Consider the following 27698-nt stretch of genomic DNA (forward strand, 5'->3'; position numbering starts at 1 on the left):
CCAGAGTCTAACCTGGTTTCCCAGTTCCCTTTCGGCAGCTCTGGCTGTTGCGCCACATCCTCACTTCACTTCAAAGCTCCTCAATTGTTTCTCATTATTACTTCCAAATTTGTTCAGGAAGACCCCATCAACACTGAACGAGCATTGGCAAAGCCAATAGATCTTGGCATGCCCGAGCTATTGGACTTGTCAATGTGAATGTCTTTTAGCCATGTTGTCTAGCAGCAAATCTGCTGTTCCCCATGGCTGAATGTCACGGAACAAACTGCTATTATGCAGGCAGCGCAGGCTATGTCGGAGCACTTTTTTGTTTTTTGTAGGTGGAGGACAACAATCTCAACATGGGGGGCAGGGGAAGAGAGACTGCGTCGGCTCAATATCCTGTGATTATGGGCTTTCAGTAACTTTCAGCCATGCTGAACAGCAAATGGGCTGCTAGACAACATGGCTAAAAGACATTCACATTGACCAGGCTAATAGTTAGGGCATTGCTCAGACCTATTGGCTTTGCCAATGCTTTTTACAATGCTGGAGCTCCTCCTCTGGGACAACTTCACACATGTCAACATTAGGTACCCTTATGAGGAAGATGTAGAAAACAAAATCAGAGAGAATTGTTTCCTCATTAACCCCTTGTTAGAGATAGCTTTAAGAGGGCAAAAGGTAAAATGAGAGCATTTGGCTTAGGGAAAAAGTCACCCATGTACATGGAGTATATTCGTCCATTTGATGCCACAGTTTACTGCCTGGACCAGTGGAGACTAACCAAAGGCATTAAAATGAAGATTGTGTTTACAGTGAGAGAACCCAATGAGAATGCCAGAGAGCTAGGAATGAGAAAAAGTAGGGTAGTTGTTATTCAAATAATCTTGACGCATCAATACACTAGGTGATATGTCCACACATTTTTGCGCAGTAAAACTGTATGTCTGTGCAAATGTAATGATCATTTCAATGACATGTGATATGCCACTCCCCTCCAGGCCCCTGTACAGCACTCCAGTCTATCCCACTCCACTTGATTCTACCCCAATGTACCCTAATTCTCTCTATCCCAACCCACTTCACTACAATCTACCCCACTCCACCCCAGTCTATTCCACTCTACTCAACTCAACTACAATCTACCCCTCTCCACTACAGTTTACCCCACTCCAATCTACCCCACTCCAATCTACCCCACTTCAGTCTACCACAATCTATCCCACTCCACCACAGCCTGCCCCTTCCAATCTACACCATTCCACTCTAACCTACATCACTCCATCCAGTCTTCCACACTCCGCTTTACCCCACTCCAGTCTACCTCACTCCACTGCAGTGCACCCCTCCCCAATCTGCTCAACTCCACCCCACTCCAATCTACCCTACACCTCCCCAGTCTACCCAAGCCCACTCACTCTACCCGACTCCGCTTAAATCTACCCTAATCTATCAAAATCCACTCCTCTGATCCTGTCTTACCCAATCTACTCCAATCTACTCCAATCTATTCCACTCCATTATATCCCACTCCATTATATCCCACTCTATTCCACCGTACTTCATTCAATCTAACCCACTCCAATCTATCACTCTACCCCACTCCACCCCAATGTAACCCACTCCACCCTACTCCATTCTGCTCTAGGCTACCCCACTTCACTCCGTCTACCCCACTCCCCTCTACCCCGCTCCATTCCACTCTAGTCTCTTCCTCATCAATCTACCCCACTCCAATCCCTCACTCCACTCTACCCCAAACTACCCTACTCTTCCCCAGTCTACCCCACTCAAATCTACCCAACTCTAATCCATCCCAGTCCACCCAACCCACCCACTCCACCCCAGTCTAACCCAATCCACCCCATTTTAATTTACCCCACCATACTCTAATGTACCCCACTCCACTGTACCCCAATCTAGTCCACTCTACCCACTCCACCTTATCCAACTCCATTCGACCCCCTATCTATCCCACTCCACTTTACCCCACTCAAATCTACCCCTAATACCCCAACCCACTACATTCCAGTATACCACACTCGAATCCACCCAGTTTATCCAACTCCACTGAATCTACCTCACTCTTCTCTACTCCACCATTATGTAACTGACTCCACTGTACCGGACTCCACTCATATCGACCCCACTCTACCCCATCCCACCCCACCCCACTCTACTCCAATGGAACCCACTCCACCCCAATGGACCCCACTCCACCCCATTCCAATCTACACCATGCAACTGTCAGCCTTTGTCAATGCTTGTTTTGACATATTCAATACAGAACTTTATTGCAGGGGAAGCTGGCAGACCGTAGCCAAACAAAAAAAAACATGGTCTAAAAGCAAAGATTTTTTCCATACAGTGCCATAGTAGTCCTTGCCATTTAATGGAACTACTTTCTGCGTGGATGTGCTCCTTGTGAAAAATCTAAAGGAAGCCACTCTTAGTGAAATATCGGCTGAAGTGGACTGACTCACTGCTATATGCTGTAATGGATGGAAGAAATTGTGAATGAGACAACAGGCACTAAAAGAATGGCTGAAAACCACGAAAAGTATAATTTTAGTAAGCCTAAAGGATCTTGTCTAACACCAGACGTAAATAATACAACAATACCAAATGTCACGTTCTTGCCATGGCTATCTTATTATCGACAGTACAGACCAGATTTTGACGCAACCTTCTTTAGTAACATAATTTACAACAAAACCAGAAACAAAGTGCTGCAACAACTTTATGTATGTACCACACCGTGAGGAACAAGATAGTCCAACCGGGTTTAGGCAAACATCTACCCAGATGATTCTGCCAAGCTAAGATTGATAGAGAAATTTGCAGTATGTTGACTTGCATACATATGGTAAACCACATGCCAACATAATGTTTTATTTTGTGCAAAGTTACGCAAAATACATTACAATTTTAAAGTTCACTATAGTCAGGACATGCAAAGATCACTAATTATGAGAGCTCAGGGCTACAGCTGGCTGAGTAGAATTTGATACCCATTGGTGCTTTTATGAGGTGTTGTCTTCTTCAAGCATGACTATTAGTTCATTTGAACATCTACAGCACAAATAGATGGCGCTTGGAATAGATGAACGCGGAAAATAAAGTACTGATCTTAGTCTACACACTTAGGCTCCGAATATGAGACAAGGTATTATTTAGCGCTCCTAAAAAATAATTTATTGGGTGCGATAAATAACACCTATTACAAGTTCGAGGAATAACATGCACATTTTGGTGTTTACCACACAGAAATCCGCATGATACAGTAAACACTGTATGTTTTCCACTGTTGAATTTCGGCAGGTTTTACTTAACAAAATTTAATGAAGGTTGAGTTGTTTAGCACATAATTCGGAGTATGGCCAGGAGCTCGTAATCAGGCCCGTAGGGTCTTCTTTTTTATTTCTGAACTCTCCCATTAAAAATGAGAAATGCTTTGCCCCCCCCTTCTGCACGCAAATGTGTACAATTGGTATATGGATGGAGGTGAGTACTTAAACATGACCTTCTCTGTGTAGAGGACCTGTAGTAGAGAGGATCTGCATGAAGCAGGTGCTACATGTCTAATCATCAAAACCCTTGCCCTTTATAGCTTTCTCAGACTCCATCTACAAACTGCTTTTTGCAGTAATCCATATTGATCGCAAAGTACAAGAAGAAGTCATAAAGTGGTGGTCTAAACAGGACAATATCCGTGCAACTTAAAACTCACCAGACGCTGAGTTAGTAGCTTGCGCTATTCCTTGGTATGTTAGATCGGTAAAAGTTTTGATTCCAAATACTAAGCTGATTAATTCCTCCACAATGTCTGTGGATGTTATCCCTAGCGAGAACTCGTCTTAAAGTGTTGCTCACATACGCCGAACACATGCTAGGATTAGGAAGAAGTCTGGTTGGTTGAAAGATTTTGCAGAGCACTGAGTTTAAGTCTTGATCTTTCTGCTCTATTTTTATTATTATTTTCATGTCTGTATTCAAAAGTTTGGTGAAATCCTTCCTGTGTAATTGTTTCCATGTTTTGTAATTATACTTGGTACATTAAAGTTCTTGTTGCTTCTTATTGCGTTGTCATTTTTTTGTCTTGTGTTCCTTATCCTTCTGTTATGGGTTTATGGCTTTTTCTTCAGGGTGAGATATGTTGTGGCTTATCTTTGAAAATTACCTTGGAGTAACCTGGTGTAATTGAAATCCTGTGAGGTCATCGGAAATGGTGAATTTTGAGGATTCCAGATGTGGCAGCTGCAAGAAGATCTGTGCCTGCCAAAGTTGGTGGTGCGATGCCCGCGTTCTTGAGAAGATTAAAATAAAAAAATATTCCCCTTGAGTGTTGCTTTTTGAACTGTGAAACTCTTGTTTTTTTCCGTACAAAGAACACACTCCTTGACTATCTCCTCCACTCCTGGCCACCAGTACGTTTCCCTCACCCTAGCCTTGGTGAGAGTCCTGTCAAGTAGTCCTTCGTCCACCAGATGAATCTTTTCTCTCAAGCCCATAAGTGGAACCCAGCGAAAGCCGCTTTAATTTATCCACACATATTGATAATTCATCTTTAACATTCCAAGACAATTTAACTGGTTGAGATAATCCCTCGTACCCTGACCACCCCTTTAGAACATTTGTTATTACGTCCCAACACACTTGATCCTTTATTCTCTTGTTCCCATTAAGTATTATCTGTTGCATCTTAATGCACCATGCTCACCAGATGTACATTACCATCAATCATTCTCCAAAGGCATTCATGATGCGCAATGTGCACTCTTGGCAAATACTCAACTTGGAAATTAAATTCCTCCAGACCTTCCCCCGAACGTTTAATGAACGCTTAATGCCTGGAGTAATTTTTTTACCACCCATGCATGGAAATATTTGTACCAGAGGATGGTGATCTCACTTCACAACAAATGATAAACTGTACAAAAAGAATTTGAAATGCTAGCTGGTCCTAGCACACGATAAAGCCTGTCTGTCAGCTACTATATAGTGCTCCTCCGCCCAGTGAAGATACCTTGGTCCAAAGGCTACTACTCGTTAATCGCCCTCAGTCCATTGGCTCAAGACCTCACATAAGCCTCTTAAACTTGTATCTGAGGTTAAGATAGTCTTCCTTCGCACATCTAAATGACCAAGAGTAGGTATTTTTCCTGTCTCTTTCTTTTTGATGGTATCAAAAGCATTTTGGCTGTACAGTGCCCTTCCTCAACAAAGATCTGAAAGGTAATACCACCCTGGAAAGATTATTCCCAAACTTAGAATACAATTCTACCAATCCCAAAAACTATCTCGCTTGACCTTTATCAAAAGGAATGCCTGCTAGTTCTAACTTGGGGTTCACTCCATCCCCTACATGACCCAAATATGCCAACAAAATTTACGAAAATCGTATTTACCTTCCTTAATTGTCAAACCACTATCAGCTAGGCGCCTTAAAGCTTGTCTAAATATTTTGTCATGATTTTCATCATCTTTACCCTGGACCAGAATGTCATCCTGGAAATCCAATGGTTGAGGAATCCCTTCCAAAACTGTTCATGACACGTTGGGAAACAAGCTGCAGCTGAAGCTAACCTAAAGGGCATGCACAGAACCTTTTTCTGCTTTACAAACACAGGTATAGTGGCCCTTTTTCCCACACCAACTACTTTTTGAAAAACACATAGGATCACTGACAAAATATCGAATCCAACAAAATTGTATAACAAAATGTTTGGTTAAAAAATATCGTCTCCCAACCTTTATAATGTGAAGTACAAAAAAATAGAAAAAAAAGATTGTTTCCCACTAATATCGTTCAAAAACCATATTTTCTCTCTCTCTCTCTCTCGCTCTCTCTCTCTCTCTCTCTCTCTCTCTATATATATATATATATACATTTCAATGTAGTAAATCTTAAATATTTTAATATACCCATTAATACACCGTTAATTAACTCTCACTACAGTTATGTAAATACAAGTACATATATGTATACATATTACATAATTAACTTCCGACCCTAGCCAACCTAGTAACCCACAACTAAAATAATTCAGTATTACATAATGTACATAATTATTAATCATGCCATTAAGTTAATTCATAAATTATTCATTGTTAATTAACTTCCCACCCTAGTTAACACAGCAGTTTGCACCTAAAATGTAACTAAAATGATATTACACAATTTACATAATTATCAAATAATTAAAAAATAATTAATGATTAGTTAACGAACTTCTACCCCTATCCCCTACAAACATAGCAACCTTCACCTAAAATATAATTATTCAAATGAGCATAATATACATAATTAATATAAACCACAAACTTAAATTATTAATTTATTACTTAACTTCCCACATTACCCCCTACAAACCCAACAACCCGCTACAACACTATAAACTACTATTAACAATTAAATAACAAATTCTAAATCACTTAAAATCGCAAACTGTATTAAAAAAATGTAATGAGCACTCTACAAACCATGATAGCACACAACATTAATATGAACTAAAACACATTAAATTAGTTCAATATTATCCTATGTTCCCAGACAATAAAGGGTCAACTGAAAACTTTTAATACAGGCTCAGATATCACCAGTGACCACTTTCCTAATAGTGTTAGCCTATCAATCAAAAATGCTTTACCTCACTCAACCAGGGCCAGTTTACTGAATCAACAATCACTGTCCATGGACAGAGTAAATGGCTTTTCTGTAAAATGGTCCAAAATTGACGCAGTAGCAATAACTAGTAAAGTGGTAACCAGAGCTCTCCCATGGATGAACAACTGTTTAGCACTAGACTCCTTCCCCCAGTTGATTATAACCAGCTTTCTGGAAATTATTAGAATTATACGAGACAAATTGTTTCGTAACCAAAAATCCAGAAAACCAGAAATCAAAGGCTGGTTTGACTCAACCTGTCGTATAGCCCTAACCAACTTTTAAAAAAGCAGTTCATAACCACGTCAGAGATTGTGCTGAAATCACAAAACTCAGAAAGGTTTATAAATTAGCACTGAAAAACCACAGAAATGCAATTAAGAAGAACTTGTGGGCCCAACTACATGAGAGCTGCCTACGCAAAGACAGTTCACTGTTCTGGCGTACAGTAAAATCACCCTTTCTGGTAGATGCCTCATCCTCTTAACATCTTGATGTGGCAGTGACAGCGGACGAGTGGGCAGCCCATTGTTCAAAGATTTTTGGTGGTCCCTCAGAGAATACCATCCGTGAGGTTCACATGGCAGGTGACCTTCGCGAGGACCAGATATTTCCCATTGACCTTCTCTTCGATCACAAGGAGATCATTAATGCGTTGTCATCTTCTAAAACTGGTAAAGCTCCCGGACCGGTCAGGGTCCCTCTAGATATCTTTGTACATAATCCGGAACTTTGGTCACCCCTTGTTACCCAGGTTATGTCAGCAGTCACAAAAACAGGCCTAATAGACTCTTGGTCCACCTCTATTTTGCTCCCAATCTTCAAGAAGGGCAAACGTAACAATCCTGCTCGTTACAGGCCCATCTCCCTCCTGGATTCCTTGGGGAAAGTCGCCGGCCGGCTGATCCTGGAACGCCTCCAGGATTGGGCGTCCACTAATAACATCTTGACAGATCTCCAGTACGGCTTCCAGGAGGGACTTGGCACTGTTGAGCAGGCATTGAACCTAGCCCTTCTGATTGGTAAATACGTGGGGGCTAAAAGCGGTAACCTATATTTAGTCTATGTTGATCTTAGTGCAGCATTTGACTGTGTTATCCACTCAAGGCTGTGGTCCATTCTTGGCGAATTGTGGGTAGATCCCCCTCTTATTCAATTTCTCCGCGAACTCTACTCAGACGCTACTTCGTGTGTTCGATACGGGATCGGCGGTGAACTATCTCCATCATTTCACGTCATCAAAGGAGTTAGACAGGGATGTGTCCGGGCTCCCTTCCTATTCAACCTATACACCAATGGGCTGGAAGCAGCCATGCTTGAAGGGAGTCAGGATCTTCCATCCATTAATCAACGCCCCATTCCCGCCCTGTTATACGCGGGCGACTCTGTAATCTTAGCCAGAACTTTAAACCAGCTACAAAGACAGCTAAATAAATACTGCCAATTCATGCTCTCTTTATGCCTAAAAGTGAATAAAAATAAAACCTTCGTTATGTACCTTGGCCCCAGGGCGAAGAACCCCAAACCAGTTTTTATTGATCAAGTCAGGTTGGAACGTACTAGGGAATACCCCTACTTAGGAATTTTAGTGGACGACAAATTATCCTGGAAACAAGCCATGTTAAGTAAAAAGCTTCTTTTTCAGAGAGCAACCTCAGCTCTAGTCTCCTTTTCGAGGAAACTGGGTAAACCTGCCCCAGCAGAATTGCTAAAAATCTATCCCGCCAAATGCCACAGCGTAGCAACCTACGGCGCAGGGGTTTGGGGTTATGCTCCCACAGATACCTTGCAGACGGTCCAGAACGGGTTTTTAAAATACTTACTGGCACTACCTCAAAGTGCCCCAATATACGGTTGCCATATCGAGCTGGGTATCGACTATCTGACAGATAACATTAAATGCCAGCCGATTTTGTTATGGCACCGCATTTGGTCTAAAACACAATGCCACCTAACCCGCTCATTGATTACTGACTGCTTGCCCTTGGCAAATTGGAGTAAAATCCCTTGGCTTTTGTATGTCTCTAACTTCCTCAAGGACCTGAATTGTACATCTTATTTCTTAGAACCTACTACAATGGTAGATGTCACCAGGAAAGACCTGAAAAAATTGTGTCTAACCCATCTGAGAGAACTACGTCTCTCCCAAGAAGTAAGTAAATCCTCAAATGTACAGATTCTTTCGGTCCAGACTAATCACGAAAAGTATGTTTTGACTAGGTTTCGTTTTAATTCCTTTTTCCGCCTAGTTACTTTCCCAAAAGAGCAGGACTGGTCGCATAACCTTATGAAATGCCCTTGTGATGGTACATCATCTCAGTCTACAATTCATGTAACACTGTTCTGCAGATATTATGAGCTTCCTCGCAAGCGCTGGATCATTCCTTTACTCCGGAAATTGGGTCTGAGAACATGTCGGCCCGCTTATCTGGCCTTGCAGTTTCTGGATTCCCAACATATTGCTAAATGTGTAGCTTGTTTTTTAGAATCCTGTTTAAAAGCCCGCTGTAAATCTTGAAGCTTTTAATTACTCGTTTTCCTGCTTAGCATCCTAATGAACTGTTTTTAAATTAACGGTTTTTAATGATAAAAATTTTTTAAATGTAATATTCATCGAGACTTTTTATATGCATTGTCACATTTTATTCTTGTACTTTTTATGGTTTCGCTATGTGTAACCGAATAAAAGTTTATGAACTGAACTGAATATGAACTAAAACACATTAAATTAGTTACAAAATAATATTCTTTAAACTATATTATTGAAAACGATATTGACAAAAACGATATTCTTAATAGCGATATTACGTACCTAAAAGTAATATTCTCCACAACGATATTTCTGCATCACAATATTGTTGTATCACAATATTTATTTCCAGACATTTCTGTATCCCAATATTAAAAACTCGATTACCAAATGCCAGACTACTCTCATGTTGGGTAACTTTAGAAACCCAGAGCCTTGAGACCCTCACGGGTAAGTAGTGCGCTTAACAAATGCTTTGATTGATTGATTGATTGGCGAAGATTTCACTTAAACAACGTTGTTTTAGTTTATTTAATTTGCACTGTCCTCACTTACCAAATGGCTCTATCTCATCTCTTTAACCCATCCCTTAGTATTGTCAGTACTCACCCCAGTTTCAATGGCAGCACTTGGAGACAAGCTCTTGGATAGTAGTCTCTCTTGTGCTCTCACATTGTTGGTACAAGGGAGTTTCGTATCAAGGTGTCCTTGACGTTCCCAAACTCTTAAGTGTGAGCCAATGTTTTTAAACATGGTATATTGCTGCCAACTCTTTTATTCCTTGTACTTTTGCAAAAAGAAAATTGATGTTCCAGTGCTACAGTTATGAGAGCCAAAATGTTTTCTAGCATTTGAACAGCACATTCATAAATGCCTCTTGGTGCCTCATCACAATTGCACCAGTTATTTTATTAAAGCTGAAATGAATATTCTTAATCTCAATGCGTAGACTGTGTAATAAAACACCCTGCTTGTTTATATGGAAAAATCGTTTCACCACCAATGGCAATGAGGTAAGAACTGAATACTTATCCACTGTTTCCAAGTAAGGGGTATCCTTTTCCTGGAAGGAAAGATGGAGGCTAAGACTTGCTAAATGAATTAATACTGACGATAAATGTTTCACTAAACACCACTTAACTATGCCAGATGTCACAGATGGTATCAGAAATACTTATCTGACGATAAAGAAGTCCGCTTGTTGCGTAACCCAATTCAATGGAAAATAGATAAAAAATTAACCCCTTCCCTGCTGGCCCGTTTCCGCCCCCGTGCGGTAAACAAACGAACAGGGGCAGGCCATGACGAACCGCAGCCGTCATCAGCACACGAGCACCGTAGTGCATGACGGCTGGGGTTCGTCACCAGCATGGAAGGGGTTAAAGCACTTGTTCAGTAGTTGTACATGTGATCAATAATATCACCACCTGTACTAATAGAAGTTGCAGAACCAACAAATGTTAAAAGTTTTTTTTTAATGTTTTTGGTCTGCGTGGACTCACTGCAGTTTGTTGCAGTAATGATAACCAAACATTACAAAAACTTTTAATGTGAAGATACTGAACATTACTTCATTACTTAGTATGCTTGAGATCTGCTGATGCACATTTATCTAGTGGGTTAAATATCATTTTCCTTAAACATTCAATCCATTATAATTTCACCAAGACTTACAATATTGATACCCACCTCTTGGAATCTCTTGTCTGGAAGATTGTATGTAGACCGCATTGCTTCCAAACACTTAAAATGGTGGTATACAGTGGGCATTGTGACGTACGTAAATGTTGTGTTCTCCTGTATTTCTTTTACCAACAAGATGAATGCTTACAATGTTGTTGATTGGTAACTTTTATCTCTCTCTATAGTCCAGCTTCTAGGTGTGACTTAAGTAATTCCTTGCATGTCGCTAATCGCTTGAGTGCTAACATCCATACAAGGGTCTGACTAGAGCAGCCAAAAATGTCAGAGTTCTGTAAAACCAGTTCTGAAATGTTCTTGGTACTCCCGCTGTACCAGAGACGAGTGGAAAGTTCCATTCCTTGGAATGGAACTTGGTGGTGCCACATGTAGTCAGCACAGTATATTCATTGCCAATGTTACTATGCTTCCCCACAGAAGAAGCAACACTCATTTGGAATTATTTTGTAATTTAATCTTCACAAAACTGCAGGTAACAGCACCAACAAGCACAGATCCCCGCCCCCTTGCCCAATTGTCACATCTGAAATCCCAAGCCCTAGTCATTCCAGATGACCTCACTCTCTACTGATGAAATCATGTTACTCCAAGACATGTTGGGAAGGTTGCTTTGAAAAGTTATGTGATTGAGTGTTATCCAACATTGGTCTAAACACGTTACGAGGTTTTTATTTCCGTTGTCATTAATGCTTTAGTTTACTTTTGGGGTGCTTTACAGAGTTGATCTATAACGTATCACAATTTTTTTGTTGTTGTCATTCATACTGTGCTTCTACAGCTGTATCTCCTTTGTCCATCCCTGGCACATGAAGCACTGTAGCTAGCAGTTTTTATACTGATGAAAGTTGGCATATACATATGTGTAAGTGAAACATGTTTATGAATACCTATTCACCACCACTCACGTCACACTCCTTTTACTTTCACATCAAAACAAGCACTCTCAAACCTGCTGCACATTTCAGATGTTTATGGAAGGTTAGATGTACTTTTCCACTCTCACTTTCCTGAAACTTCATGGAATGATTGTCTACCTTGACTACCTCCACCCTCCACGTAAAGTTCCTATTTTTCTATTTTGACCCTCGTCCCCCCGCCCCCTTTTGCTCATATGCCACAATTCTCCTTTGAAGTTAGAAAGTGTTCACTAGAACTAAAAGGTGATTCATAAAGGCGTTTCCCATAAAAGGGTCTGTGTCCCCATCGTACAGCACCCCCATTCCCACCGAACACATTACAAAACCAACTGACTGAAGTCAAGCCTAGCATGTGAAGTATTTGTTTTTATCCTGTATTCATATCTGGAGGTGTTTGTGAAACTTTTCTCTTGTTTGTTGAGCGAATGGGTAGCCCTACTTTGTTGGAAGTGGCATCTTGCATGAAAAGATGCGCCTAAAGGCCTGAAAAGGGTGGAAGAGTTCCTCTGGTAATGCCAGGATCGTTTACTTGCTGCCACTAGAAATTGACTGCCTGTAATTCAAGGTTGAAGTTCTTTCTCTGCTACCATTTTGGCTATAGCCCTTTTCAAGTTTTTTGTTTCTTAGGTAGCAGATTAATTGATAGACATTGTTCTATATTAAATGATGCCATTAACATGCAATCTGCCATAAGCACTTGAGTGTTCGTAGTAAAGTTACCTATTTTAATATCCTAGCCTGTGAAAATTGAAAATGGAGAACAAGAAGAACCATCAGCAGATGAGTCCCATGCATTGCAGAATTCATTGCAGGAGATCAGTGGACCAATTCCCTTATCTGTTCACAAAGCCAGGTACGTGTTATGGGTGGCATTTGTAATTGATTCCTAACATAGGAAATAAAGTATCACTTTGGAAACAAAAATGTTTGTTCCGGCCTGACTTTGTATCGTGCTATTGTGCTGATCTGACTTCTACCGCAGTGCAACAGTAATGTTTTGAAGCATAATCCTGGGAACATTTACCTGGGGTCTTTGTGCATTAAACATTGATGGAAAAGTGTGATTCTGATTCATAATGTGGGGCATGTTTGGGTTTCAGCATTACCTCTGCTCTTACTTCACTGATATCCTCACAAAATACAAACTATCCTGCACTTCCTCTCTGCAAGAGATTAGATTTCTGTTTCAGATGCACCCGCTCACTGGAAGAGCCAACTACAATTTGAGGGCAACAATCAAATCTGTTGCACTGTCGCCATACTTCTGACAAAAATCAAACAGTCACAGAGGCACTTAAGCAGTCTTCCAAAGTAAGAATAGAGCCAACCCTACTGCCAGGCAAGGTTTCCTAAGCAATAATTTTGAAATGCTATGTATAACATCCTCCACCAATAAACCTTACCTTTTAGAGGACTCCCTAATTTGTAGCATTCACTTACCTTTCTGTGGCCCCACATGCATAATGTTGGTTGTTTGAAATTAGTTTTGTAAAGTGGAGCTAACACCTAAATTGGGTAGGTTTTCAAGTTACTGCAAAACATAACTTTGATTATGCTGCCTTGGGAACTAAACCTTAGAATAAATGGGTGAAGATTGAAGAATCATTGTATTAATTTCTGGCTACACTACATCAACTGCTAGGAAAGTTTTATAAGACATTTGCATTTTGACAGATTTATTATCAACTCTAGATACCGCTTTGGAAGTTAAGCGTTATCGTCAGCATTGAACAACAGCTTCAGTTACTTAATTTATGACCAGCTAACTACAATAGCATAAGAAACAATTGATGGACTGAATGCTGGACAATGCAAACATTCACCCCCAGTCAAGAGGATCTGGGTTTAATCCATCATTCTTTTGCTCACCACACCACCCACTACATACAATAGACATTTTGTACTTCACCAATGAAATGCGAGAGGACTGACCCAATCCAAGAGAAGTCTATTACTTCACCCATGTAACTTTCATGAAATATGTAACTTTCATATCCTTGCCTTGAGAAAGCAAGTTAATCCTACAAAACGCGTGTCTAGTCTCTGGGTATAATTTTGGAGCAAATTGGTTGATTGTATTGAGTTATCACAAAAGGATTATGATCCAAACAAAAAAATAAACATTTATGAACAATGACAATGTTGAGCTCACAATATTTTATCGTACAGTGATATATGTATATAATGTGAAAACAGATGTTATGGACAGTAGCTGCTCGATTTACAAGGGTTAGGTGCCCCTATGATAGATTTTCTTTAGGTATACTACATAATTTTATGTATTTGTATTCAAAACTTTGACAAAGGGCTTATTAACTGTGGTCATTGGTTCCTGTATGTGTTCTTCCTTCTAGGCAACTGTTGTCAAGCTACATTATGGCACATAATCCCAATATGGACCAGTTATCAATCAAGAAGCCAGTGGCAGTGCTCCCTCCTTTGTGGGTAAGGTGTGACAGCTCTGACCCGGAAGGAACTTGCTGGCTCGGAGCTGAACCAATCAAGACCAGTATCAACAAGTTTACTGGAATCAATACCCATGTGGTGCGCTGTAAAGGTACGACTACAGTCGGTCATGTCTTTTACAGGGTATTGGGATGTATGAGGCATGTCGAATAAGTGTGTTGTTTCCTGTGATTTGTGAGTGTTAACACAGATAAAATGATAAATGGGTATTTGAAAGCCCCACTCCTATAAAATGTCGACACCCAAACTATGTATTGTGTTTAGTAGTGGTATTAGTTTGCTCCAAAATATTATTAATTTCGGACTCAAAGGAGGGAGAAACTAATTAGCCGAGGATCACATAGTTTTAGCAAGTGGAAAAGCTGGGATTACTACCATTACTCCTGGTTCCAAAACCTACTTAAATAACTTGGAAGACTATCTCTAATCAAATGGTGTCGAGTACTTGTACTTACGTATGATATAGACATTTTGTTATATGGCAAAACAAACAACCCAGGCAACCCACAAGTGCTGGCAAAGTTCAAGAAACAAGACAATAATAAATAATGATAAGGCACTAGAATAACATGGAGAATTCAATTTAATACATTTGATAAAATTATCATGAAAAAATTCATTGATATAATGGATTAAAAACACACAATAAAAATATTTCTTTCAATAGATATATCATTAGTATATGTAGTATATATTGATAATGTTTCCAATGATACAGAAAGGAGATGGTTTCCGTCTACGCATTTCGACACGTTGAAATGTGTCTTCCTCAGGACACAACCATCATATTTCTAAAATCAAATAAACAATAATTTAAAGCATTCATCTATGTTGAGCAGTGCTACACAATTAATACATCTTTTTTACTTTTTGAACATTAAGGCCAGAACTTTGATAGCTTAAGCATGATATTCCGCATTATACCAGTTCATTGTCTATTTTAGAAGAAAGCTATTTACAACGAATAATACAGTTAAGAACATTTTGTAAAAGAGAGCTATGCACAAATTCGAGTCTCTCCCTAACATTCATATGCTTCTTTTTTCCATCAATATGTTTGTACATGAATGAAATGTTAAATGTATTTTCTAAACTGTATTATTCGTTGTAAATAGCTCTCTTTTAAAAAATGTTCTTAACTGTATTATTCGTTGTAAATAGCTTTCTTTGAATCAACGTCATATCTCGGAATTACGTTTTTTTAAATAGATATATATGTTTTAAACTCCATTGCGATTGTACATGACTACGGCGCAACACATGATCGTAATATTTTGCTAGGGACTGGTTTTACTTTTTTGGTTTAATTTACCCCATCCCTATCTTGAAGAATAGGGTTACTCCTCCTTTTTGGTTCTATTACACAATTATGCCCCACAGTCATATCATATATTACACCCAAATCCTCACACTTTTGACACTTGAATTTTGAGTACATCCTCTCAACCTCTTGGTCAGGTGTCCTTTTCTTCTCCGTCCACAGCTCACCATTGACTCCTCAGAGAATTGGTGGAGGCAGGGGCACCTTGTGGGCAAATGCATCAATGCATTTCAGATGTACTTGATACATCTCTTCACATAAACGTGTTGGAACTTAAAATGGGTATCTTAGAGCTGGTACCAATGGTAAGATCCAGAGAGGATCAGTGCAAGCTACATCTCATCCTCCTCTTTATCGTAAAACAAACAGGCACTTGCTCCCTACAGTTTTGTCAACTGACCGTGCTGCTGCTTCCAGTTGTCCAACAAGTGGGATATTCTTCAGGAAGACCTTGATTTCATCTTAAGACTATTGCCTTCATCCATAATAGCTTCAAAACCAAACAATAAAGCGTGTTTAGCTTGCATCCTGGATACATATAGGACAAGGATTCCTAGGAGATTGACCTACAAAGACAATTTATATAGCCATACATAAATGGCCTGGAACATTAACTAACTCTGATTGCTAAAACTTCAATAAAATGTGGTTCAATAAATAAAAATAAAAAATACTACTTCTAATGTAGAATCTCAGGGCAACCAAAGTAAATCGCAGATAAATCTGGAATTTCTTGTGTACACTTGAGTCTGGTAATGAACTAATGATTCACACCAAGAGCATGGAAAAGTGTACCAGGAAAAATAATAACATCGAACCTTCAAATAATTGCTGATGACCAGATTTGCTCCATGTGAAGTGCCAAATTTCTCTTCACCAGCCATACTTACTTTTCCATACATCAATAATAGATGGAAGTGTAACTTGTAACAAATAAACTGTAGAAATAGTAAGTAAAGTCAATAACCCGTTTGGTATACACAATTGTTTCTATTAGGCTTTCTCTGACATCTGTAGTCCACCTGGTTACATTTCCACCCATTAATATTGTTTGGGCTAGGTGGGCATATGTGTGTGCTTACTATTGGTGTTGTCTATTGTTGTCACATTGTTTCACTTTTGTTCCAGTAGACCACTCATTCCAGTATATTACAGATATATCATATGCTAACATTAATATGGTTAGAGGTGTTTTAGATTTTATATAGCTGTTTGGCACCTCTTGACATAGTCTTGGAATATTGGATGTTTCGTCCAGGGCCACCTACATATTACTCTTTTGACTGATCCACATATGTTTGAGGAGTTTTCACCGGATTGGACATGCTTTTCACACACACTTCAGGCGTACTTCTCTGCACTATACTTGGCATATAAACGCACAGATTCAATGGTTTCATGTATTTATTTTACCCTTTTTCGATAACGTTAAATTGCTACCATTGTCGTTTCTGAACGCGGAGTCCTGAGGATGGCTTCACACTCTGACACCACAAGAGACCGAAACGTTGACTGATGTCGCATATCAGGTTTGCAACTGGCACATGGTGCTCTTCATATATGATCATAAAATACATTTTAGGAGCTTATTTGTGACTAAGTAGTGGATACACTAATATAGGACCGTACCTATTGATGGACTTATTCCTTAAGCAGCCTTAGTTGGTGTGTGCTATTGTTCCAACCCTATGCCAAATTGTTTATCATTATTTTGGGATTTCGTATTGAAAAAACTGATTGTTTTAATAAACTGCTTTTGCTATTCTTTTCATCTGACACAGAATACATATATTCAGATGATAACTAGATATTCCTATTGATCTTTTAATTGATTTTATTTGGATTGTATTTGACTGAGACCAATCCTTAAGCAGTTGATACTAAATTATTCCTTCAGCAGCTTCCTCCTCACATTATATTAGTACATACCCTGTATTGTGGGGGACTATTGGGTCGCCCTGTGTGGGGTTAATCTCTGAACCATATACAGTCGTGTCTGAGGTGGAGATAGATGTAATATTTGCCGAATTGGGGACTTAGTGTAGATAGATGAACATTCACAATTCATGTACACAAGTAGGTGGATGGGTGTCAGTTTTGGGTGACAGAGTAGTGTTTAGAAGGGTGCGAGGTAATTGAGAGCTCTGTGGGTAGTCACCTAATCTTCCAATCTGAAAGAAACACATTAGTTATAGATTCCTTACCTTAGAATTACCCCCAGGCGTCAGATTGGATCTGGAAAGTTTTTTTCCCAGCAGTACCTCTGCGCAACGGTCGGCTCTGCGTTTGTCGTTGGTGTTGTGTCACCAGGATGATGTTGGGGCAGCTACTTAGACGCCGCCCTCGCGCGCTGACGTCAGTTCTTTATTTTTCCACGCCAGAAAGCGCAGATCCAGGAAGAGCAGTACCTCACAGTCACTTTTTGGCTCACTTTTTCTCGACTTTTGGGGACTTCTTTTTTGAGTCCATCGACTCCTGGTGCACGAGGAATACCTGGCTTCAAGGCATGTGGTTCCTGTCACAGACTGATGTCGGTGACTGATCCGCACCGCGTGTGCATCTTTTGCCTGGAGCGCGACCATGACCCCAAGTCGTGCGCCGACTGCCGGTCGATGGCGCTGAAGGCTTTGCAGAAGCGGTCACGAAAGCTACTTGAGCGCCGGCAGTCGGCTCCGTGCCGTTCGAGGTCCCGGTCGCGAGGAAGGTCGAGGGACCGATCGCGGAGCCACCTCCATTTGTCCAAGTCATTGAAGTCTTCGCACTCTGGGTCGGGTAAGTCGAAGCATAAGAAGAAGTCAAAGAAGCATCATCGCTCTTCGACTTCTCATCGGTCAGTTGACCCCACGAGGGATGCAGGTGGTGCCCCTCCTGCAGCTCTGTGTGCTGAGCCCAAAGAGTTGACTCCGCGTTTCCCTCCCTTTGCGGGACCCGGAGCGACTCCCACTCAGTTTTGTATGTTCTACGAGGCGATGCATGCTACCTTTGGGTGGCCCGGACCCGCCGGCGTGCCTTCGGGCCCTGCCGAACCGGTTGGGGGGCCTAGGCCTTCTCCTCCGACGGCTCAGGCCCTCCTTGGATCCAGGCCTGGATCCTGATCGGCGGCAGTTGACCTGATTACGCCTCCACCGGCGCCGCTTCCTCCGGCATCATTACCACATTCGACGCCTGTCGGCCCCCTGGCCGACGTTGACCCCCGACCTCCATCCCGATGTGTACACGGAGCTGGACTGGTGTCGCCCGACGCCGGATCTGGCGCAAGGAGGGGTTTTTGTGCCCCTGTTCACTCCTAGGGTCCCTTTTCAGCCACATTGGCACCCAGAGGATGAGGAGGAGTACTGGGAGGGGTCAGGAGACCCTTTAACTGATCAGATGGAATCTGAGCAGACTGGAGAGAGGAACTGGGGATGCCAGTGTTCTGGACACCCTCCCTGACCTTGGCATGTTGAGCTTCGTACGCAGTGGTGTTGTGTAGGGCAGCCGAGGCTTTCAACCACAAACTCCTGACAGAGGTGCTTCAGCCGGCGGCGAGCTCTTTGGAGCCTCTGCTTCCGTTCAACAAGCGCCTTACTGACGTCCTTTTGGGCACCTCGTCCAGGCCCAACATGGGGGCTCCTGTGGATAGGATGATTGCCCAACTCCACCGCGCGACTCCACTTTCCTTTCCCAACACCCCACCCCTGAGAGCGTGGTGGTCCAAGCCTCTACTTCCAAAAGTGCATTCCCTATTGCTCCACCGGAAAGGGAATCCAAGAAGCTGGATCATTTTGTAAAGAAGATTTTCTCTTCTGCCAGCTTGGGACTGCAGTCAGTAAACAGTGCATGTCTATTGGGCCATTATTCCCACTCTGTGTGGGACTCTGTTGCCCAGGTGATGCCGCAGTGTCCGGAGGAGGCCCGGACAGTGGTCTCTCAGGCAATCGCCGCCGGGAGGGATTCGGCCAAGTTTGCCATCCGTTGTGGACTGGATACTGCCGACTCTCTGGGGTAGAACGATTAATATGTCAGTAGCTCTTAGACACTATGGCTGGATGAGATCCACTGGCTTTTCGGGGGATGTCCAGAATACCCTCATGGACATGCCCTTTGATGGCCGTCGTCTTTTCGGCGACCAAGCAGACAACGCTTTAGAGCGTTTCAAGGACTCACGAGCTACGGCCAAGTCCTTGGGCCTCTTCAGCCCCACTGGCACACCATCACGTCAGACAGGTGGGTTTTGCAGATAGTCCGAAGGGGCTACTCCCTCGTCTTTGAGGCTACCCCTCCAGCAATGCCACCACAGTATCACCGCATGTCGGAGGATCACCTGGTCGAGCCGGAAGTTACAGCTCTCTTGGGCAAGGGAGCCATCAAGCTCGTTCCCGTCCTAGAAGTAGGTTGTGATTGTTACTCCCACTACTTTATGGTTCCCAAGATGGACAAGGGCCTGCGTCCTATCTTGGATCTCAGGAATGTCAACCGCTTCCTCCGGAAGGAGAAGTTCAAGATGTTGACGCTTTCTCAGGTCTTGTCTGCCCTCGACCCGCAAGACTGGATGGTAGCGCTGGGCTTGCAGGATGCTTATTTCCACATCCCCGTCCTGCCGGTCCACTGGCGTTACCTGCGGTTCACGGTAGGCCAATAGCATTTTCCGTTTACGGTGCTCCCTTTTGCCTTACCAGCGCCCCTTGGGTGTTCACGAAAGTGATGGCGGTGGTCGCAGCTTATCTGCGCAGATCAGGGTTTTAGCCTACCCCTATGTCGATGACTGGTTGTTGAAGGCGGCCTCTCCCCAAGCAGTCGTCTCCCACCTCCAGACTATGGCAGACCGCCAGCATTCGCTGGGGTTCTCAATCAATGTGCCGAAGTCACACCTGACTCCCTCTCAGAAGCTCCTCTTCATCAGCCCGGTTCTAGACACAATGCAGTTTCGGGTCTATCCTCCCTAACAGCGAGTCCGGGATATTCGGGCTATGATTTTGATCTTTCAATCTATGTCCCGGGTTTCGGTCAGAATGACCCTGAGGCTGCTGGGTCTCATGGCTTCCTGCATCCTGCTGGTCGATCATGCCAGATGGCATATGCGGGCTCTGTAGTGGGCAGAATATGTGGAATCTGTCTCACTGCGTTCGGATCTCGGAGGACACTGCTCGACAACTGCAGTGGTGGATCACAAACCAGGATTGGGTCAATGGCCGATCCCTCTCCCTTCCCCAACCAGAACACACAGTGGTGACTGACGCATCCCTTCTGGGATGGGGCGGCCACATGGGAGAGGTGGAGATTAGAGGCCTCTGGTCTCCGGCGGAGTCCGAGCTCCACATCAACCTTCTGGAGCTCCGGGCGATCTGTCTTGCACTGAAGGCATTCCTTCCCTCTGTCCGGGGAAGAGTAGTGCAGGTGTTCATGGACAAAACCACCGGCATGTGGTACTTCAACAAACAGGACGGGTTGGGGTCGTGGACTCTACGTCAAGAGGCCCTCTGCCTCTGGACAAGGCTAGAACATCAGGGCATATCCCTGGTGGTTCAACACCTGGTAGGTTCACTGAACGCCAGGGCTGACTAACTCAGGTGCATGATGGATCACAAATGGCGTCTTCATTCGGAGGTGGCGCAAGGTCTCTTCTTTTTTTTTTTTTGTTAACTTTATACTTTATTGCACATCCAAGTTTAACACAGCTTTTATCGCCTACAACTCGGAGGCCGGCAGCAATCCAACTTGACACTTCATTCCGGGTAGGGCACATCTTACACAGCCTGCATGCCAGCATCCCGGAGGCCTGGCGGCGAATCGGGTGATGGGTGGGGCAAGTAGGAATATAAAGCATACAATGGGGCACATCAAGGAACCCCGCTGCCCCCTTGAGTGTATCTGAGGAGAGGACCGCCTCCCGCCCATGCTAACGCTTGCTATGCCTCACACCCTACCTCCTTGGCTAAGTGACCGGAAATAATGGCGCTTCAGAATTACTGCAACTTACCCGCCCCCCAAACTACCCCCCGCCCCACCCGAACAGCCTCCCCCCAACCAAACGTGTGCCTGCTAACCTAGTGTGTGCTACCTACTCGTACTGCAAGGTCTCTTCTACAGTGGGGAGCCTTGGTTAGATCTATTCGCCACCGAAGAGAACGCGCAATGTCAGCAATTCTGCGCTTTGGAATTTCCAAGGCGGCACTCGCTACGGGACGCTTTTTGTCGCGAGTGGAGTTGCGGTCTGTTGTATGCCTTTCTGCCTATACTACTTCTGCCCATAGTGCTGACGAAGATCAGGCGTGACCGGGCTCAAGTCATTCTTATGGCTCCGGATTGGTCACGAAGAGTCTGGTATTCCGAGCTGCTCAACATGGCCATCGATCCTTCGGCCCGTCTGCCTCTTCGGGAGGATCTTGTGTCGCATTAACAGGGGACAGTCCTCCACCCGAACCTGTCCAGCCACCACCTCCTTGCGTGGAGATTGAGCGGCGGCAGTTGATGTCATTTACCTTGCCTCCCAAAGTCTGCAATATAATTCTGGCAGCCAGGCATCACTCCACTAAGACAGTATACGACTACTGGTGGAACAAATTTGTGGCATGGTCCACAGCAAAGGCTGTGGATCCCCTCTCTGCCCCTCTTTCTGAGGTTCTCTTGTTCCTTCTTTCTTTGGCCCAGCAGAGCTCTGCTCTGGGCACTATCAAGGGCTGTCGCTTGGCCATCTCTGCCTTCCTTCGGCTTCCCGATCAGCCTTCCCTTTTCAAGTCCCCGGTTGTAAACCGTTTCTTAAAAGGCATAACTCCTCTCTTTCCTCCTATTCCCTTCGTTAAGCCTCATTGGGACTTGAACCTCGTTTTAGCTTACTTTATGTGCGCTCCCTTTGAGCCGCTTCACAACTATCCTTTGATGATTTTAACTCTCAAAACTGCATTCCTGGTGGCCATCACCTCTGCCAGAAGAGCGAGTGATCTCCTGGCGCTTTCTTCTAAGCCTCTTTTTCTGTCTGTGCATCCGGACAAAGTTGTCCTCAGGACTTGTCCATCCTTCTTGCCCAAGGTTGCCACTGCCTTTCACATCAGGCAGTACATCACTTTGCCCACCTTCTTTCCGCATCCTTCGCAAGAGGAAGAGAGGCTCCACCGTCTGGACCCAAAACGGGCGCTTTCTTTTTATCTGGATCGCACTAAACAGTTCCGGGTGAATGACCAGCTCTTTGTTGGGTACGTGGGCCCCAAGAAAGGTCAGGCTGTACACAAGCAGACTATCTCCAGATGGGTCGTCTTGTGTATCAAAACCTGCTATCTCATGCAAAGAAGGAGCCTCCAATGGGGCTGCGCACACATTCCACCAGGGCAACGGCAGCCACTACTGCTCTGGGACGAGGCGTTCCTCTGAATGACATCTGTCAGGTGGCTACGTCGGCGTCGTTGCACACGTTCACCAAGCACTACTGCCTGGACAGTCCAGTCCGGAGAGACGTCTTCTTTGGCTGTTTTGTTCTCCAGGACTTTCTGGTGGGAACTTGGTTTGCAGACCGACCTCTGGGGTTGGTATTGCTGGGGCATTCTAAGGTAAGGAATCTAGAACTAACGTGTTTCTTTCAGATGAACAAGTTACTTACATCTGTAAGAAACATTAGTTAGTTATAGATTCCTTACCACCCCCTCCATCCTCCCCGTTCTGCGAACTGATTTCTAGTGTTAAGGCTATCCTTTAATGGGCCCTAGTTTTGTGAACCAGTGGTTAGTGTCTTGCGTGGCTCTGCCTTTCTGGTGCGGAAAGTCGGGTATAGAACTGATGTCAGCGTGCGAGGGCGGCGTCTAAGTAGCTACTGCAACGTCATCCCGGCGACATGACGCCAACGACGAACGCGGAGCCGACCGACACCACCTTCCAACGCAGAGAGGTACTGCTGATGAAAAAACTTTCCAGATCCAGTATGACAATTGGGGGTAATTCTAAGGTAAGGAATCTATAACTAACTAATGTTTCTTACAGATGTATCTTTTGCAAAGGTAAGTAACTTGTTCGTTAATAAGTTGAAAGCGTAGTGGCAAAAATCAATAGGTTAGCTCGTAATTGCCATGCTGCCATGTCTTTTTTTTATATCGAGCCTAGGCAGCATGCATGCGCTGTCTGCAATACCTGTTGTTATCTCTCTATCGGCTTTTAGCATTCCCATGATTTGCCATTTGTTCGTTGTAGTGCTATTTAGAAATACTTGGTCTCCTGCCTTTGCGTGCTTGGGTCACACCCAGGCGCTTTCACTCATTGTTTGCTTGCGTTGGCCATCCCAATACGTCCGCGATTCCTCCTGGTCATCCTGATCTGCCTTTTATTTTGTAGGATATCAACATTGTTTTAGGCTTGCAGGCCATGATTCACGGAGCAAGTGGCAACTTCTGTCCGGTAGCTGTTGAGAAATGCCAATAGATCTAACTAAAAAAAGAAATGCGAGACCTATTGCATTTCTAATGCTTGTTTTTTTATCCTGCCTTACATTAGTTCCTCAGTAGGCTGAACTAACTACAGACGTCCACGAGATGTACTCCATGAGTTTGTGTGAATTAAATGGTAGACTCTACGCTCTCCTAGTTAGAGAATGCACTGCACTAACTGCGTGCCGTTACCTGCGGTCCATTATCAATGCTGGCTATTACATCCTCATACCTGGCTAGAGTGGCTGGCAGTTGTTGTTAGCTGGTCATACATCAGAGGTACAACCTTTGGTTCACTACCAAAAGGACTCAGAGGACCCAGACTGTCCCCTGGTCCTTTCCTTCCCTAGAGGATGTGTAGAACCTGGGCATATTGTACATGAGTAGTACATTTATACATTGTACATAAATTGGACCAGAGAAACCGGTGTTGGAGGGTTCGTGTTCATTTTGGATGCTGTGTGTGACTGCTGCATATAATAATGTACATCTAGTTTGACTTTGTCTTCTTACGTACCTGACAACCTGGACACCACATGATTGGTTGGCATGGAATCTTTCCTTCCTTACGAAGCCAGTTTCCATTCCATTCCACTTAAACATACCCTTGCCACTTTTCTGTTCTGTGCCATCTATTGGATAGCAACCAGGAAAATAGGCTCAGAATTTCTGACATTCATATTCAACCTACCTTATCCATTGTTAACCAGCCTGACGTCTATCTGCTACCGGAAAAACCTAAAAAAAGGACAGGGTCTGATAAGACGTCTTTAACTGGAGGAAGGTTTTGAAACAAGCACTTTAACTTTTGTTAACTCTAGCTTCATCAGGACCCTCAAAATAGAATAAATACTGGCCCTCTGGCTCAGAGAAATTGTACTTTGTCTGAATTTTGAGGAGGTTCTGTTTTCCTGTATAGAAAGAACATTTGCCAGCGACAAGACCGTGATGGTGGTTGTTTGTCTTGAGGGGTTGGGACTAACTGTGGATTTTGGCCAAACCTTTCTTCTATCACCGTCCATCAAAGGCTCTCACTGGTACTGGAGATGAGTTTGCAGTGGTGTATGAATCTAAACTACCGGTAAAAGAACCTTGCAAAATCTGAAATTATCCTGGCATAAAACTCCCCAAATCAGTGTGGCCTTAACCCTGCCTGTATGGGGCTCTGCCCCCTCTGAAGTGTGTAATAGAGTCTTAACTAACTCCAATATTTCCCTCTCACCTGAAATATCGAGGGGTATCAAAGGTTGGCTTTATATGTTTTATTCCTTTGAGATGTGTCATATGTTAGAAATGGGGGTCTCTACTTGGTAGGTACCTCTGTCCAAATAGGGACCCTTGTTTTTAGTCGGGTAAGGGGCGGTACACTCCTAAAATAACCCCTGCTCACCCCCTTGGTAGCCTGGCACGAGCAGACAGGCTTATCTCAGAGGCAGTGTGTAAAGCATTTGCGAACACATACAGTAACACTGTGAAAACTCTACAAATGGACACCACAGCAGTTTAGAAAAACTTTCTTTTCCCATCTTGTTCCCAGGGTCAGTTATGTTTATAAGATGTTATAAACAAACTCCCCATTCTGGCCTATGGGAACAGATAGCCTTGCAATAGTGAAAACATAAATTTGCAGGATTTCACTATCAGGACATACCACACGCATCAGGGTGTGGAAATGGGCCTTTTAATGGGCACACCGGTGCAGAGGTCATCCTTCCTCTGTCCACGGGTCCGTAGACCAACAAAATAGAGATTGGCACTGAAGCTGGAATTCAAATAACAAGTTTATTAATAGCTCATTAATGGGACTACATCCATACAACACCCTCAAGTGTTCCAGGAGGTAGTACATTGAATACACAGACCATTGTGTTTATGTATACAGAGTTTGTTGCAGAGTAAGCATGTAGTTACAAATAGAATGTACAAGCATACACAGGAATAACTGCCGACAAACATGGGCAGATGGGAGATCACTTACTCAGCAAAGTGGGAGGGGGAACAGAACTGCTTACAGCAGCCACAAATAGTCGACAGTTACATCTTGGATCAGGTGCATTCCAGCAGCTAAAGGCCTTTTCTCAGCACGTACATTGCTGTGGTGTAGTACGGAAGGAGTTAACTAAAGTTGATGACACAAGCAGAACAGAAAGGCAAGCAACATTGAAGACAGAAGAATTACATAGCGAGCAAAATGGATGCCACAAACAAGATGGCTTCAGCTTATGCTAACGGAAATTATTTTCGATTTCCACAGACAACCCTTTTAGCATTTGCTGAAGACATGTTCTTATACTTACGAAGGAATACAAAAAATATCATTTATGTCAATCTGCATCATTTCATTGATTTCTTGATCTCTTGCTAATCGGGCATTTACATTCTTAGCATTTTGTTTAGTCGGTATACACGAGGTGCAAGTAGAACACAAAGGGAACAAAGCATCGGGCCGCATTGTATACATGGGGAACACGGGAAAAGAATAGCAACAAATATACATAGAGCGGACAGTAATTTCCAGCCCCATACAGTAAACATGTTCCATAGCCATCCAGTCAAAGTACATGTCCCTGAATCCTGGTGGATTTCAGTGGCTATTTTGTGCATCTTGGAAATTGCATCAAAAACAGAAGGGACTTGGTCAGGGATGTAAATGCAACAGCTACCCCCGATGATGCGACATGCTCCACCACGGTCAGCCCAGATGATGTCAAGGATTATTCTATTTTGGAGAGTCACAATTATCACAATTTGTAGTTCTTCTGTGATTGATTGATAGGCCTTATTTCGATATAAAAATATCATAAAAGCATGTACAATAAATATAAGGCACAGTATTAAAAACAATCAATTTCCAATTACACAAAAGGAGTGAACAGGAAGAAAAAGGTGTTAAAAATAGTTAAAACAGAATTAAATTGATAATGAAAGCCTTCTTGCACGAATCAACCAGCACCACTTTAAAAATTTTGACACAGTACAGACAATCAAAGTTGATGTGTCAGACATTAAAATACTTAACGCCACTTTATGTTGGCGGGTGCCTAAAAGTCTACACAGGGGTTTGAGCCATCGCCTCCTGCGTGCACAATAATCCGAACATTCAAAAAGAATGTGGGCTACCGACTCAACACGAGTGGGACAGCACGCACAAAAGGGAGAGAACTGGTAGGGGGATTTCCAACGGGCAACTAATTCGCCTACTGGTAATGTCCCCACTCTGAACTTAAAGTACAGGGTACGGTAAAAAGGGATGGAAATCATATCTAGGTAGGGTTCATAAGCCCTACACAACAAAAAGAGTACAGAGTTCCCCGGACAGAGTCAACTAAATGACTACAGTTAACCTCTCTCTCATAAGAGTGAAAAGTAAAAAGTGAATGGTGAAAACCCTTTATCGGAATTTTAGGGATACCTCACACAAGACATCGGTTGGACAACTATTGTCATCCCACCAGATGGTCGTCCAGCGTCATCATCGGTATCCTACCCCTTCGACAGGCTGGCGGTGCAATGCCCGTCGGGCAGCACGGGGTGCTGCACTTTGGTGGAGTTCTTTTATTCCTTTGCCGTAGGGTGTGTGCGTGTGAGGGGCCTAAAAAAGTGCAATAGTGAGCGTGAGTGAAGTGGTTCTAAAAAAAGTCAGTGGAGTCCATTGGGTGAAATTTTAATAGCATGGCTCACTGCTTTATTAAAAAGTTAAGGGGTATTGAGGCGAGACAGGTAT

General features: G+C 43.1%; 1 protein-coding gene across 2 annotated transcripts in view; it reads left to right on the forward strand.

Moving 5' to 3' along the window:
* Positions 1 to 27698, forward strand: part of ZWILCH (zwilch kinetochore protein) — a 405441-nt gene that overhangs the window by 163794 nt on the left and 213949 nt on the right. For both annotated transcript variants that reach the window (XM_086957998.1, XM_086957999.1), the window contains 2 exons: positions 12535 to 12650; positions 14152 to 14354. In XM_086957998.1, the coding sequence (XP_086814124.1) occupies positions 12535 to 12650; positions 14152 to 14354 (319 nt within the window). The remainder of the gene's footprint in view (positions 1 to 12534; positions 12651 to 14151; positions 14355 to 27698) is intronic.

Source organism: Lissotriton vulgaris, chromosome 2_1 (assembly GCF_964263255.1).
Source record: "Lissotriton vulgaris chromosome 2_1, aLisVul1.2, whole genome shotgun sequence".
Classification (NCBI taxonomy): Eukaryota; Metazoa; Chordata; class Amphibia; order Caudata; family Salamandridae; genus Lissotriton; species Lissotriton vulgaris.